The 16,803-nt window shown below is 49.0% G+C and overlaps 1 protein-coding gene across 1 annotated transcript; it reads right to left on the bottom strand.

Moving 5' to 3' along the window:
• Positions 1 to 1,117: 1,117 nt before the first annotated feature.
• Positions 1,118 to 16,803, bottom strand: DLST (dihydrolipoamide S-succinyltransferase). Its single transcript, XM_064460393.1, has 15 exons — positions 16,663 to 16,803; positions 12,080 to 12,113; positions 10,678 to 10,726; positions 9,580 to 9,635; positions 9,167 to 9,241; positions 8,711 to 8,766; positions 7,924 to 8,035; positions 7,293 to 7,448; positions 6,919 to 7,004; positions 6,235 to 6,332; positions 4,256 to 4,386; positions 3,602 to 3,675; positions 2,653 to 2,736; positions 1,943 to 2,110; positions 1,118 to 1,449 (listed from the first exon to the last, which is right to left on the bottom strand). Exons 1-15 carry the CDS (start codon positions 16,729 to 16,731, stop codon positions 1,315 to 1,317), a joined length of 1,383 nt encoding a protein of 460 aa, XP_064316463.1. The 5' UTR covers positions 16,732 to 16,803; the 3' UTR covers positions 1,118 to 1,314.

Raw genomic sequence — 16,803 nt, 5'->3', positions numbered from 1 at the left:
AAAACCTCCTCTTTGCTGGGAAGAGTCAGTTCTGTGCCAAAGAGGGTTTGAGGACAGTAGAATTCATAGCTAGAGAAGCCTCAATTTAGTTATCACCAGGGACAGGCCCAGCTCCCATTCCCTCTTTTCTCTCACCATCAGGTAACAGGTTCTTTGCTACACTAGGGGTGCTGCTGATGCCTGAGTCCTTGCCCAGGACCTGCTGCTCACCCCCTGAAACACACCCCACCTTGCAGTTGTTTCCCAGTTTTATTTCATTTAAAATCCGCTGTGTTAAATATTTTAGTTACAAGTTCTGTGTAGAGGGTAAGAGTAATAGACTCTGCAGGCACTAGCAACCCCCTCACTCCCCCATACATATGTGCGCTATCGGATTAAGGACTGCCCCCCCCCCCCCCAACCAGCAGCCTTGGGCTGTGATATACATGACACTTGAAGACCTGGCCCTCCCCAGCTGTCTCTCTGCTGGTAGCAGGCCAAGCCCTCGCACGCAGGAAGCCAGCAGTCGGATCCGCCGTCAGTGAGCTGTGATTCAAGGACAGCTGCTGGGGGCTGGTTTTTACCCCCGTGTCGGGCATGTAATGGTGAAAGGGTTGTCCCCCCAGGAACAGAGCGCTACCTCCACAGAGGTCACAGGCTCTGTCCACCATGAACATTCATGCCACAGTGACCAGGCTAGAGAGAGACAAACGATCTCCAAGGGAAAGCAGGGGAGCTGCCACCACCGTGTTCCTGTCTGTGGAGGGAGTGTAACTTAGGGCACTGCCAGGGGCATGACACCTACCTGAAGCCCTGCTCTGATCAAAACCTCTGCTGCAAACAGCCCAGGGGTCCCCAGACTGCCCTCGCAAGGCAGATGAGTGCGAAATATTTTCAAGCAAAACAGGGACAGAACAGTAGCCTTTCCTCTCCCTCCCAGAAACCTCAGTGCTAGGAAATAAAGCTGAACCTGCCTTGGAGTGGCAGGGAAGGGTACCCTAGCACAGCAGCAGCAAGCAGTTTCCACTGGTATAGGACAAGCTAGAGGTGAGAGTTTGGTGCTGTAAGGGAAAGGATGCCACATAGATGGCTCTGGAAAGGCAGTGCCATTCAGCGGTTGGCCCACTGCATAGCAATCCTCATGAGAAGGTGAACCTTCATTAAACAGAACAGGAAAGGAGATAGGAGCTATCCCCACAATTCCCTCCGGGACAGCTCTGATCACGGTGGAGGGAGAGAGGCTGGAATGACCTCTGCCAGTTCCTGAATGCCCTGCATCGCCCCTGCTGGTGCCGCGGCCCTGCCCTGGGTGGGTTGTGTGGGGGTGTGGCTGCTCTACAGGTCAAGCAGCAGCACGCGGGGATCCTCCACCGCTGCCTTGATCTTGCGCAGGAAAGTCACTGCCTCTCTGCCGTCAATCAGCCGGTGATCATACGTCAGTGCCACGTACATCATGGGCCGCACCTCGATCTGAAGGGGAGGAATAAGACAGGCATCAGTGAGCTCAACACTCCTGCTTGCATGATGCCCTCCTCTGAATTCAGGGAAGACCTGGCTTTTTCCTATCCTGAATCCAGGGCTCAGCCCTCCTGGATGTGTCCTGTCTGGCAGGACCACCCATCCATACTCACCCAGACACTGACCACCACCCAGGCTGGGTCCACCCCACACAAGACCAGGTACCTCTCTGGGGCTGTTCTCTATCACAAAGGCTACGGCCTCCTCCTCCCCACACCTAAGCAGATTATCCAGTTCTCCTCTTGGACAGGACAAGGTCCCCTGCACACCTCAGGCAAGTACCAGTGCCAGCAAAGCTGCCCTACACCCTGTCTCTGCTCCTCCTTCACAGTAAAGCCTTTTAGAAGTTGACACCAACCCCCTAAAAAAAGCATATGGGCTATGGTCCTCATCCCACTGAGCCCTCCCTTCTGTTCACCGAAACCTCCTGTGCAGCTCCACCTACCTTGCCTCCAACAGCCACAGGCCTGTCGAAGATGGCATGCATGCCTAAGATGGCAGACTGGGGTGGGTTAATGATAGGTGTCCCAAAGAGTGACCCAAAAACCCCTCCGTTGCTGATTGTGAATGTGCCACCATCCATGTCTTCAATGGCCAGTTCATTTTTCCGTGCCTAGAAGAAGTAGTAAGGTCTCAGAAAGCCACACAGATGACAGAAGGCCAAGGACAAGGGTTTGGACATTCACCCTCTTCAGGAATAAATGCTGAAGGCAAGAGCTTCACTTATTGATCTGTTCAGCTGAAAACCATCACAAATTACTGGAAAATGCACCCTGTCTTTAGATCTGGACATGTACTGGCTTTGGGGAAGGATTCTCTTGCCTTTGCTTCCAATGCCAGCTTTTGCAGGAAACAGACACAGGGACTTTCACCCCAGGGCAGTTCAGCCTTTGCCTCTAAAGACAAAGGCGAAGGCACATCATGTCACTAATGCATAGTTTGTGGTCTTCCGGAAGGTCAACAAGTAGATAGGCCTGTCCTATAAGGCACAGGCACAACTACAGCTGTAACTGGATCACTTCCCACAGCACAATCAGCGTGTTAGAGGTCAGAGATGGTGACACAGAGGGACTGAATCAATTAATGCCTATTCAGCATTCCTAATTCTTCCCATTCCTCCCAAGCCCTTTCAGAAAAACCTCCAACTTCCCTTACCTTCTCCCCCAACTCGTAGATAGCACGCTCTATGTCAGCAAAGTTCATGTTTTCTACGTTCCTAACAACAGGGACCACAAGACCCTAGGGAGAAGAAAAGTGCATGATCAGCAAATTCACCACAGTGACACACAGATTAACAGGTATCAGGCAGGAGCCTGGCCTCAGCTCAGCAGAGTTCCTGCCTCCTCCTCAGCCCACAGCAGGTGGTTGGCAGAGCTGCCTCACACCCTGGCAGCCTGCTAGGAAACCTGGCACAACAAGCACCAAGGGCTGACACTGTAAATGAGACACCTTCTTTGCCTTTGTAAGCCCATCTCTCAAAATCAGCCAAGCCTGTCTGGATCCAGCTCCACATCCATTAAAGCAGATCAGGCACTGGGAAGAGTTCAGCTGCCACCTCTTCCTAGGTGAGAAGAGCAGAGTCCCTTTGTGCCAGACTTCCCCTGGACTTTGGGAGCAGTAACAGAACTTCAGTCCTGGCCAAGCCGCTGCCTCACAACAGAACCAACATCTGTATCTCCATCCCATGCTCTCCCTTGACAGGAACATCTCTTCAAAGCAGCAATGTGATTTACAGAAATGGTAGGGCAGCACAGTGGGATTTGCCAAAGGACAGGACTTGCAACGCTTTTCCTGTCTGTGCCATATCCTCTTGGGTCCATGAAAAAAAAGTGTTTCCCTAACTTGGCCCTACTCATTAACCACTGACAACTACATTGACCTTGTTACTGCATCTCCTAGTATAGTGGCAGGATATTCTTCATCCTCCATCTTCTCTGAAAACCCATCTCAGCACTCCACAATGTATCAGATATCCCATTTAGAAGATCAGCCTCATCAGCAAGTTTCTGCTGCAGAGGAGCTCAAAGTTGAGTTGGCTTAAAGTATACGACCATCCCAGACTGAAGGCTGCAGGAACCATGGGCAAAGCATCCAAGGTACCTACCCGGGGAGTTGCTACAGCAACACTGATGTCCACATAGTCCCTGTACACAATCTCTTTGGTCGTATCATCAATCACTAGAAGAAGAAAAAAGTGTGTTACACATGCAGCACCCAAGATCAAGGTCTCAAAAGGCCAGAAGTAGCCACAAAATCACAACAACTTGCTCATCTCTAGCTTGAACCTAACTCCAGAGAAGAATGAGCCCTCACTGCACCTGTGGGAGAAGTATCAGGGTAGACAGAAAGGAAACACAGTCCAGAGAGGTCAGTCCCCCTCAGACATCCCCTTGGTTATTCTCCTCTTCTGGGCTTGAGCAAGCACCTCTGACACTGCCCCAGGAACTGCATCACACCTACAGCAGCTACCTCTACACCAACCAGCAGGCTCTTCCCTCTGAGGGCTGTGCACACATGGCTCGAGCCCCACTCCTGGCAACCCTCTCCTAACAGAGGCCTTCTTGGCAAGCTGTCCTCTACCTACGTAAGTGGCATTAGCAAAATCAGCTCTAGCACATAGGACTGTCCCCCCCTTTTTCTGCATATTTGACTTGCCTGTCCAAGCTATTAGCACTGCCATGGACTTGACCACCTGCTTTCCTGCTCTGCCACATTCACTGGTGAGATGTGCAACTCATCAGCAAGGATCACCACTCACCTGCATTCACAACAGGCTGGTCCTGCAAAGCAAAAGCTGCAGCTTTCACAAAAGCTGACATGAAGCCTAGTTTCAGGTTGTGCTTTTTCAGGAAGGGATCCTTGTGTATGGCTCTCATCTCCCGGATGTTGCTGCAAAACACATAAGGCTGGTCAGCATGGAGTCCAAGAAAACACTGTTCCCTCACTCCAGAATAGATTTCAGTGCCAGCCCCAAGGACTGCAAACTCCCAGTCTGCTGAAAAATCCTTCAAATGTCACAGGTGAAACGAGCTGAGGGTGGCTCTAAGGACCCTGTCAAAGGATCTAACAGGAACTGGTCCTGGACCACAAACTCAACAGGACAGGGTTAACCCGCTTGGCCTGCGCTGCCAAGCACAAAAGCAAGATGGGGCATGGCATATTTCCTGCTTAGGCCTCATGTTGCCAGATTCTCTGGAGACATGACTGCTGATACTAGTGTGGCACCACAGACAGCAACTCCAGGTGTGGCTGGGCCAACCCTGGAAGGGTGAAAAAACAGTAAATGCCAAGAGCAGAAGAGATGCACGCGGTGATCGAGGCAAGAGACTTCAACCATTGTGCAAGTCCAGCACCAGCCAGCAGGACAATGCCTCTGTACCCAACTCTTTGGCTTTGGGAGTTGAGTAAATATGAAAGAAATCTTCCCAGGTGCTGTGGTAGTGGGTGCCAGCCCACCCATAGCCCTAAACCAGACGAATCATGTTTTCCCACTGCTTCTGTTTATCAGGACTGAGGCCATTTACAAAAAGTCAACCAAGCTGTGGGTACAAGCTCGGCCTATTTCAGGCTAATACCAGATGCTGTGGTATTACACAGTCCATCCCTCCCCCCTTCCAGAGACCTTGAGTTTTTGAAGAGACAGTTTCAGCAAGGGGCAGGGGTCTCCATGGTTTAGAGTGTTTGTTTTCCTGCGCCTAACCTTGTTTAGGGCTAGGATTACTGCCCAAAGACATTAGTGCCTCCCAAGACACAAGGACTGCAGCAATGAGGATGAGGTTTGCTATGAAACTGGCTCATTATGGCTTCCTCCTTTCAGACACCAACCCCCCATGGGAAGCAGTAGGCCCCAGCACAGGCCCTCAAGAGTCAACCTCACAGCAATCAATCTAAACCACATTACCAGATGCAACGAGAGCCCAAGGCCAGTGTAAAGCGACACCTCAATGAGCCTCTGAGAGGAGATAAAGCTGCAGCACTTCCCCTCCAATCAAGACTATTTTGCCAACCTTATTGTTCTGAGACAGAAATATTTACATGTTTTGTCTTAAGGAGCAGAATAGGATTTCACAAGGCAATTTGATTTGGGCACAATTTCCCCTTAATGCGTTTGTAACATAAGCTGCCCACCCTCCAAAGCCATTAGCGCGCTCAGGCCATGCAAGCACTTGAATCAGGAGACCCCCACCTGCCTGGAGGGGATGGGGAAGGGTGCTAGTCCGTCTCTGGAAAGCTGCTCCATCTGACAGCAAGGGCTTCACACCTACGTACTGCTCACCTGACAAGCTGATAAGCCCTGCAGAACCACCTCATGGGAAGCTAAACATGCCATACTCCAACAGCAGTAACCTGGTGCGGTGGGCAGAAAGCAGATGCTCCATCTTGGTCTCTCCTAATAGCCCCTCTACAAGCAACACTAGTCACTCCTGCTCTTCTGCTCAACATCTACCAGTCCTCAACCAAGAGCCACACAGACGAGGAAGGAGGTTGCCCCTTTTATAAGCAGCAGATGAATCCTGAAGAATGACAGGCCGTTAGGAAGCTATGTACCCCTCAAACCACAACACCAACATGGTCCTGATGAAGCTGTGCAGACGGTGGTTCACACCTAAGAAAGAGGTGCCAAGAGACATGTTGCCAATCTCTCCAAAGAGAATCAGCAAGGTCTTGACTGCTATTTAAAGATGGCTGCCTGCATCTGTTTCTACTTGTAAAGGGAAAAAGAGATCTGCTCCTCACCTCATATCGATCTCATTGAAAGTGGTCAGCATGGCACAAGTATTCTGAGCCTCTTTCAGCCGCTGAGCAATACGCTGACGCATCCTATTCATTTTCACCTGAAAATTAATAAGACATAAGCAGAAGCTGCCTCAAGTTCATCCAAGGGGCAAAATGCAGAAGCAACTCAAAAGGTTGACTAGTAATGGATGCCTAGGGCCAAGATTTTCACTCCAGGTCTCCCTGAGGAGCATGACAGGCTGAAGAGTTGATTTCACTATGGAGCTGCCCAGCTCAACACAGTTTCCTGCATGACGCTGATGTGAGAAGAGAAAGACTGCTAAGAAAGCAGGCTGCTCAACCATGTTCTCTTAGAAATGCACAAGGCAGGTGCGGCAGCCTCAGTCCTTTGCTGAGGGCTTGTGGACAGACCAAGCAGATCACACTGAGTCTTCTGTATTGTCAGGAGAGTTCAAGACAAGACTTTTGCCTAGAAAAGACCTGTGTCAGACTGGACCTGGCTCTTTCTCCACCCCACCCCTAAGCAGTGCCCTCATGTAGAGCACTTCTTCATCTGTGCCAGCCCCACCGAGCCGGGTGTGAACAGGCAGATATGAACAAATCTGGAAAGCTCAAGGCTTATGCCAGAGCAAGTTGTTACCCAGCAACAGAAGTGCTGGCAAGGCCCCTATTCCCACAGCTTACCCTACGCTCTGATCTGGCACCTTTGCTGGGCACTGCCTCCCCAGGAGGGGCTGCCGCTGGGGCTGCAGCCGGCTTCACCGCAGACACTGAGGGTAAAGAACACATCAGTCAAAAAGGGAAGCCAGGGCTTGATCACAACACCCTGAGGTAGAAAGCCCATTTGAGCTCCTTGCTCAATCAACACAGCACAGAAGCAGCCTTGAACTGGGCTACGCAGGTACCAGGCATGGCTGAGCTCTCCAGTCTGGAGCATGAAGGGCAATAATGCAGGGAGGCCTTCACCATAAATGCCTGTCTGTTTGCCACCTTTAACCTTACACACTCTCCCCAAGGAAGAGAGGCTTGAAAATAGGAGAAAACGGCTGTTACTTCACCTGGCTTGCTGTCAATGGGCTGAGCTGACACAGGTGGCACTGGTGGCATTGTCGTGGGAACTGGTGCTGCAGCAGGGGGAGGAGCAGCCGCAGCTACAGGTTCAGGGGCTGCAGGAGGAGGAGGGGCTGCTGCTGGTTTGGCCTTGGCAGGAGCAGCTGAAAGACAAGGAAGAACCATGGTAAGGGCAATGGCAGCTTCTGCTGTCAGGGATCTCCGAGTCCAACCAACCTGATAAAAGTTAACCCTCTGGCAGAGTGCCTTTATGTTCTCACCACTACTGAACTGATAGAACAGACCACAAGAGGATCCCATGGTGAAAGTGTTTTACTCAGCAACACCCTAGATCTCCTCACTGTGCAGGAGACTGGATGCTAAAGAGAAGAGGGCGAAGAAGGGAGTTATATCAGGGGAATTCTCAACTAATTCTAGCTTAGAGCTGCAGTCTCCTCCAGAGGGAGAAAAAGGGAAGTTCCCCCCTCAGAAGGACTAAAATTATGCTTTTCTAATGGACAACAGAATAGGAGTATTTTCTTCCAGCTACAGAGGTAGGTGGAGGAACCTCTCTCAGGATTCCTCTAAAAGATTGGTGGAAACAGGAAGGCTTGTGCAAGCTATACATGCCTGACTTACCTCCAGTTTTCCTGAGTTTGAACAGAGGTGTCCCCCCTTCCACTTTGCCACCATCAGGTACCAGAAGGGCTTCGATCACACCAGCTGCTGGGGCTGGAACTTGCACTGATGTCTGCAAAAACAAAAATCAGTGAAATTCCCCCGAACGCTGAATGGAGAACAAGTCCTCAAGAGAAGATGGCAACATGTGCATATACCCATTGTAATTTGGCACAGACAGCAGCTGTCTCACACCACTTGCACCAGTTTTCACATCCTCCACTGGGATTTTGTGCCAATACTTAAAAGTTTTAAGAGATGCTGGCAGTGTGACATATAGCCTGACCTTCCTGCTCCAGGGTACAATCAAGAAATGACCCACTGCCAGGATCTTCCTGACAGCAAGAACTTCCGGAAGCAGAAATTGGCAGGGAGTTTTAGCAAGAACTTAAACATTTAAGAGTCCTTTAAGGAGTGAGTAAACCTAAAGGCTAAATTTAAAACAATCTGAAGACATCCTATCGCTCTGCAGATTTCTCCTCTGTTAAACACAAACAGCTTTCAAAGCTCAGAGCACTGAAATTGGAAGGAGTAGTAGAACTGCAGCTCCAAACGTCAACACCACTGAAGCTTAACCAAAGGAAGAGTTATCAAAGAATTCTCACTTCAGGCACAGCCAGCTTTCATACTAGATGAGAAAAGCAGGAGACACAGCCATGGTCTGCAGGCTCTAGGAGCTCTTAGCAGGAGAGGAGCCATAAAGGGTACCTGCTACAGAACTAGAAGTTTTGGTCCAGAAAACTCCTACCTTGTCTGTTTCAATCTCACACACCACTTCATCTTCCGCCACTGTGTCTCCAACAGCTGAATGATAGATAGGAAGACCACTGTGAGGAGGAAGGTGTGCTCCAGCCTCCCCTCTTAACCCACAGCAGTCTTGCCCACTAACCCAGAATTCTCTCACCCCAGTTCTTCACAACTTCTAAAGAGAAGTCTAGCTCAAACAGTCTACTACTGCACAGTTAGAGTCTGATTCCAGATTAGATATCACCCTTCACCCAATATCACCCCCATGACAGAGAGGTGCAGAGGCAGTAGCTGCAATTCTTACCCCTTAGGAGAACTACAATTAATTGCCTCATTTGTAACAGACTGAAAGGCATAGAGCAGGCTGTTAGCCAGCCAGTGAACTACAATCCATCCCCGAGCTGTCCAGTGCAGCAGCAATGGTGCTGAGAATTTCAGGGAAGAGACAACTGCTTACCTTTCTCCCACCTGACATCTCCTTCTGTGACTGACTCTGCAAAGGCCGGTGTGTTCACCGTAACCACGTCATCCCCTGTGAGACAGACAGACAGACTTGAATGCATTCAGAGCTCAAAACTTATGGCATTGCTTCATTCTTGTCATCAGGACTCTACTAGAGGGGGTAGGTCAACAGACAAACATTGGCCCTCTCCTTGCTTTAACACTGATTGACATTTAAACACAAGAATAATTCCCATCTGACTGAAAGCCACATTGTGACAGGAATGCCAGACAAAATTTTTGGGGCCCCGGGATATAAACTTTCAGCCATCCATCAAGGCAGGACAGCAGTGGGCCTAGACCAAGGATGGATCAGCTGTTGTCAGGACAGCAACAGGTAGCACAACAGCCGTCCCGCTGACTACTTACTACATACTGCAGTGGTTCTGAAGTAACGGACAGTGAAGACACTGGAGCTATTTACTCTGCAGGAAGAGAGAAAAATATGAGCACAGGAGTTCATTTCTCTGCAGGCTGCTGGCACCAAGCTCAAGTACAGCATTTACATTTGCTTAACTGATCTGAAAGACTGCTCCACTCTTCCAATGTATTTGTTCCAAGGGACTCCTACTTACTGTTCAAGCTGCAACAATCCCCACTAAGAAAGGAAACATTACAGCTTACCATCACTAGCGCTCTCAGAAACTCAGTGAGAACTGACATGTATGGAATTTTAATTTAGGGAGACAACCCAGCAGAGCCCCTGTGATTTAAATACTGATAAAAGGCTGACATAGCCAGCCCACCCTACACCCGAGACTAGTGCAGTAACCATTTTTTACTTCCAGATCAGGACTGTCATCTCTACAGGAGTTGCTACATTGCTCAAAAAAACGAGGGAACACCATAAATTGCCTATGGCAACACATCCAAGAGACAGCTATTTCTCTCCACTGTGTCCCTTCACAAGGAGCTGGCAATCCCAAGCATTCCAAAGGATGTTTTTTATACCTACTGACACCACATTTGGAAACCTGAAGGAAAAGTACTTTAGCATTTCCTCTAACACAGGCTACTTGGTGCAAACGGACCATTATTTCAGGCTCTTATGGACATGCTCTTACAGTTATTTCCCCAAATACATTTTTACAAAACCACCTCAGCAATGCAAACCTTGCCATATGAAACACAGCTCCCTGAACAACCCTGCTTCTCCTGATAGAAACCCCACCAGGAAGCCACCATAGAGCAAACAAGACTTCTAGTCAGATAATCAAAGGGTAGAGATCAATTTATCACCAGTTTCCTCATGCCTGTCCCTTTCCTGCCTCGGTATCTGGTTCCAAACAAAGCTTATTTTCTTTAAGCATGCCACAGTACCTGACCTGCAAAGCCTACATTTTGTTAGGGCTAGCTCCACGGGGATTTTATGACAGCCAACCATATTCTGCCTCCCAGCCCCCAAATCTTATGCGGGCCATGGCAGCCCCAGCCTCTCCACATCACAGCTTTCCTGGGGATACTTACACAAGCTTCCTGCTGTTGGTGTAAGCCAGTCTCTGGCTGCCGGCCACACCTGTGAATGAGAATGGTGTTACCCCACAGGAACACTATCCAGCTGTCAAGCCCTCAAGTGTCCCTGTCAGGTAAAAGAGTGCAGAGAACACCATTGTCCACCCTGAAACAAGCCTGGGACTAAGTGGGGAATATAGCCATATAGAGGCGCCTCAGTGCCATCAAACCTGACCAGAGCTCACCAAGAACAGTGGTCTTGTCTTCATCTGGATTTACAGAGATAGGAAAAACAGTTATATCTCGACCTCAAAAGCTTATAAGGATAACTCTGAAAAGAGCAAACAAAGCAGCGGCTACCCCAGTCAGAACAAAACCAGGAAACAGGTACGAGGGACACCTCCAGGACTGCTAAAACCTCAGCTGCTGCTGAGTTACCCCTGCCAATACAAAGCAGTTCCCTAATAGGAGCAAGGCATCAGTCCCCTGAGAGGTGCCCCCAGGAAGCCTCACAGTTGAATGGACAGGTAAGGAGGAAAAAAATAATGAAAACAGTGTAGGGCAGAGCAGCAAGCCACCATCATCCCTCTTCTCTGTCCACCCCTGTCCCAAGAACACTGCCATTCCAGAACTCACAGCAGGGAGGTAGTCAGTTTCTCAGTAGCTTCCCAGGTTCACATACCCCACTCTCCCCTTCCCACACTGCTTGTATGCCCTGACACTGCAATTTTTATTACAAACTGAACTCCTGTCCTTTGCCTCTTTCAGGGCACTGGGCAGTCTTCCAGACTGATCTTAAAGAGAGCCAGCGTAGCAACTGGAGAACATAATTATCTCAAACACACAATACCAGAAGGAAGAACCACTTCCCCACTTGACTTTTTAAGAAAGTGATATAATTTCAACACCATCCCCTACTAAAGAGCTGATACTGGAACTCCAGAAACTGGAAAAGGTAAGCAGATTTAAGTGGTTTCCCAAAGTGGAATCAGAAGTGAGTGATGTAATGCTACATAAACACAGTACAGCTAGAAAAAACAGAGCTCTGGGAAAAACCAGTTTAAGCACCAAAGAGGAGTTTGCAGGCCTATTAGATTTGACGTGTCACTTAACATTCACCCATCGTTTTCAAAGGAGTTTATTAGAGAGCTAGGCTCTGCAACAGCACACGTTTCAAGCATTGCAATGCTTGAAATACACTGTGCTGCTGCTGTGAAATCTTGACTGGAGCCAAATAGGTCAGGCAGCATGTACGTTAGGCAAGGGAGGCACTCACATGGAAACACAGCTCACTTCACCAACTGTTTCTTCAGTACATGATGGACAGAAATAAACCCAATTAAACCTATTACCAATTTCCACCAACAGCTCTGTTCTGTCTAGGTAATTTGAAATGAAATAAAAGTGTACGACTCACCAGACAGAGAACATCTTGCCAGAGTACAGTTTCCCTGTCAGAGAGAAGAGGAACTATCAGTATTGTAAAAAGATGGACCCACCCTAGAAGGACTTTGTTTTTCTCACAGGACCTGGATCAGAGACAGGACCCACCATTCCCATGCTCCAGACTGCAGGCATGCTGCTTTCCTGTAGTGTGCAAGAGCGGGAGATGGTGAGAGCATCTACACCCTTTCTCTTTGCTTTGTCTCCTTCCAGGGTGCTTTCTTGTGGAGCAATGTTAAACCTGATGCACTTGGCTTTCAGTTGTGGCTCCAGCTGTTTTGACCTTCTCACACACATTTTCCTCTTTAAGAAGGACTAGATTTCTAAAGACTCACTCATTCAAATTTGCTATGAATGAGAAGGTCAAGGATAGCTACTGGATATGATGAAAAAACATCCCATGATGTTTACTTCTACAGTCATGAATGCAGCATCTGGGTTTCTTGTTTGTTTGTTTTAAGCCTATGGAGCCTTTGAACTCCAAGAAGGCCAGAATTTCTCTTGATGGCAAATTTTCTACTGCCTTCAGTGAGATAGAAATTCCACCTTCTGGTGATATTTCACTTCATACCCATGTAATCATTGACTCCACTCCTAGATCAGTGTAACTTTCCTCAGAAGACATTTCAAAATATTCCAGTTACTTTCCCTGCTGCTGTTATACATTTCTCTAGCACTGAACCTCCAGATCTGAGGAACTGAAGAACAATTTAAAAGCTATAGGAAAATGTCACAGTAATCATGACTAAAACACAGCTGACAAGTCTGGAACAAGAGCTACTCAACAGCTGAAAGCACCCTTATCCAGCAGCTGCAGTAAGAGGCAGAAATTAGATTTCATTCACATCTTCAGTCTCTGAAGGGAAGTTCATGTGTAAGCCCTGATTTCAGCTTACCAGAGCAAGCAGGATGGGATAGAACTGATCTTAAATATCACAATAATTTGTGCATCTGTGTGTGGTAGGACAACAGAGACATCAAGGACCAAAGAGGTACTTGAGCTTGTCACACTGTCTACAGGACCGACTGCTGTAACGTGCAAAGATAGATTCAGTGAACACTTCGTATCATCAGAACTACTAACAGGCCTGGAATTTAATTATCCAAACTTACTGATGGATTTGGCTTCTTGTCAACTCAGTGATCAATGGCCAATTCAACTGGGTTACTATTAGCTGTGCCGAGGATGCAGGCAGTCAGGCTGACTTGCTGCTAAGTCAGTCTGGGACTGGCAGAGCTCAGGAGCTCCAGCACAGTGCTGTGCATCTGTCCTGCTTGCTGGTCTGCTGCAGGGACTCACGATCCTGGACCGACAGTCCTGCAAAACTGGCTTCTGGCAGGGCCTGCTGGAGCCCCTGCTCCAGGTCTGGCTGGGTAGGGGACCTGTGCAGACTTTGCAGAGTCATCATGAACACTACAATGCTTAATCTTGGTGCAGCACTAGCCCTTTGCTCCCCACTCAGATATGGTTTGTGCAGAGCCAGCCCTAAGCCAGGATCAGTAAGACAAACTTCAACTTAACTCCACTTGGTCAAGCACCTAAAGCACCGCAATCCTCAGCACATATGTTAGCTCCCATATTGATAAAATTCTTCCCACTTTCCGTAGCATCCCAGTTAATATGAAGTCAATCACAAATAAAATGTGACCTGAGCTCCCTTCTGCCCATTAATGTTTTCCCGGGTGCTTTATAAAAAAAGTAAAGGTATTCCTAGCATCCCAGACAATAACTTGTTAAGAAAGGAGAACAGCCCCAGACTGAAGCAGAAACAGCCAATTTTATGTGCTCAGGACCAGTCTACTGTCAGGTTAAAAAAGTTTAGAAGGCCTGTCCTAAAATAAATCATTGTGAAAAAACACATCTGCAGCTCTATTCCATGAGAGGTGCCAAGTCTATGTTCCACAACTGCTACAAAATTAAGGAAAAAATTGGTACCACTCTACCTTTCTGTCTTTTAGGTTAAGAAATGAGGGAAAGAGTTCCACTGTGAGGAGGAAGCCACTAATATAAGTTGCTGAGATTCCTCTGTCTTGTGTTCTGCAGAGCTACTGTGTGTCCATCTCTTCACTACAGTTAAGATGCATATGAAATTCCAAGAGATGCCTGACAGGGCTGTTCCCTTTTCCCCTGAAGGATCTTCGCGATTGCACCTGTTCCTGGTATCACCTGGCTAAATCTGCCCTCTGCCTGATCTTGGAGTTTCTTCAGTGAAAATGGAAACACTTAGGTTTTGCTCACTGGCATTAGTACTTTGGGTCACTTTAAAAAGACAGCCTTCACTTGGAGAAATAAGTCTTGGTCTAATTAGCTAGTGACTCACCTACCAAGTGATTAATTTTCCCCCCACGTTTCACATGACTTCTCAGAATTGTTTTTATGACTGGTGCTAGCCAAAGTGACCCTGGCCCACAGTGTCCCAGGCCACACCTTTCAAGGAGTCTTCACCTTCCAGTAGGTCACTACACACCGAAATAAGTTATGGAATACATCAGCTAAAGTGACAGCCTGTATAGCTACAGATTTCTTCTCCAACAGTGGGAACAGGGACCAGTTCAGGTGAGGACACTAACTGAACAGGAGGGTACAGTTAATTTCAACAGAGGCAAGACAGAAGCCCAATGCTGGCCATCTGTGACGACAGGCAAAGCAGCAATCAGTTCTCCACCCCAGCTTCTTCAAAGCAAAGAAGCTGCTGCTGCTTTAACAACAAGGACAAGCGCAAACCACTGCTACACACAAAAACCCACTGCTCATCTTTTATGGATTTTAACACAATTATATATAGCACAGCAGGGCAGATGCTAAGATGGGGTGGAGATAACAATGCTGAGTGGTAAAGGATACTGTTACTAAGACAACAGGCTACGAACTCCTCCAGCACAGGGGGAGGATCAAACAGGGAAGAAAAAGTTCTTTACAAACTCTTCCCTAGATAAACAGAAGGACTTGATTCTCAAAGCACTGAATGCAGCTCCTGATCAAACCATCCCTTTTCAGACTAGCTCTTCTCTGGACTTTTTCAGGTCACCCTGCAACAGCTACCCCCCTGCCCCCAAGTCTTACATGCTTGGATGCAGGCTGTTGATGCACATTCATAATTTCTACTAGATGTATGAATCCAGGACCTTTTTCTATTTTATCAGACCATCAAAATACAGCCAACCCTGCCCTACCCTCACTGTTTCCTGCTGACTCCACTGTTCTCCCATTCAGCCCTGCACTTCTGAATTTTGTACATGTCTATTGTTCTCACTTCTCCCATCAGAGGTTTGCAAGTTCCGGTATTTATTTCTGTCTCTCCAAAAAGCCTGTATTATCCCCTTTGTCAGAACTTACTTCCCATATGCCTACTCAAATGGAAATCAAGCTACTGCTTCCACCTTGACTTCTCAACTTTTCTAGCACATCTAACAAGTTAACTAAAATCATGTCCCCTTCCTAGCACTCAGCTATAACCTCCTGATTTGCAAGCTAGTTTTGTAAAATGTTTGAATACTCCATCTGGCTTCCCCCCCCCAGTTCTGTATAATTACACAGCACCACTAAGAGCTGACAAAACTTAAATATTGTTAAAATGCCTCTTAAATAAGCTTATTAAACTACACTATAATCACTTTGTATCTACATATATGTATAACAAAATATAACCATATAGTTAGTTATAAATTGTTTATAGTGTAGTTTTATATATACACAAACACAAATCTGTTTGTAGCACCCAGCGACAAGCATTTAACACACAACAGCCCTGTGGGGACGCACGATGCAGTTAAACGTTCAACACGACAGCTGTCAGCAGTTGCTCGCCTACATTCACACAACGGCTAAAATGAAATCTCATGCTCTAAGGCTTCAGCTGGTCACCTGGAAGAGAAGTGAGCTTTTTCCTCCTGCAGGTATGCATATATTTGTATGTATATGCATGCCTACGTACACCTGTAGGTACATAAAGCTATGCATATTTGCTGTTTAAACGGGAGGTGTGGCCAAAAGTCAGCAAACGACAGAACCCGCTGGCCAAAAGCAGGCCCGGTGTCGGTGCGAGTAGCCGGTCCTGGCTGTCGGGTTCTGCAAGCCTCAGCTGCCGCCAGCACGGGCTGCTGCCGTTTGCGCCGGTTCAACGACTGCTGTGGAATCTGAGCGCGGGAGTTACGGAAGAAAGCGAAGAAGCCCCCCAAACGCTTCGGCCCGGCGGCAGGTGCGGGCGGCGGAGCCCGACAGCGGCGGCTTTCGGAAGCTCTTCCCGCCGGCCAGCCCCGCCCGGGGCCGCGGCCGAGACCCCGCCACCGCCACCTTTCCCGAGGGGGGCGCCGGGCCCGGCCCGGCCCGTAGCGGGGCAGCGGCACTGGCGGCGGTGCCTTCTCCCGGGGGGCAGCCCCACCCCGCCCTGCCCCCCCCCGCCCGGTGCGGTGGCGCCTCACCCCGAGGCGGCGGGCAGGAGGGGGGGGCGCGTCCCGGTGCCCTTGGCGGCAGCGCCGCCGTCCCCGCCCGCCGCCTTCCCTCCTTCCCTGCCTCCCTCCCTCCCCCCCGCGGCCGGTGCCCGCGGCGGGCAGTACCTGCCGGAGGGCGCGCAGCGAGCGACCCAGCGCCCGGCCCAGACAGCGCGACCGCCACAGCAGCAGCATCGCGGCAGCGGCGGCGGGAGGGGCCGGAGGGCGGACACCGGAAGCAGGCCCGGCGCGAGCCGGAAGTGCGGA

This window comes from Phalacrocorax carbo, chromosome 9 (genome assembly GCF_963921805.1).
Source record: "Phalacrocorax carbo chromosome 9, bPhaCar2.1, whole genome shotgun sequence".
NCBI lineage: Eukaryota > Metazoa > Chordata > Aves > Suliformes > Phalacrocoracidae > Phalacrocorax > Phalacrocorax carbo.
The sequence above is the reverse complement of the archived record's forward strand: the minus strand, read 5'-3'. Positions and strand labels throughout refer to the sequence as shown.

Coding starts and splice junctions, on each gene's coding strand:
- DLST (XM_064460393.1), bottom strand. CDS start 16,731: ATGCTGCTGCTGTGGCGGTCGCGCTGTCTGGGCCGGGCGCTGGGTCGC. Junction 3,676..4,255: donor CCAGCCTGTTGTGAATGCAG/GTGAGTGGTGAT, acceptor TTCTTCTTCTAG/TGATTGATGATACGACCAAA. Junction 1,450..1,942: donor CTGTGGCTGTTGGAGGCAAG/GTAGGTGGAGCT, acceptor CCTCCCCTTCAG/ATCGAGGTGCGGCCCATGAT.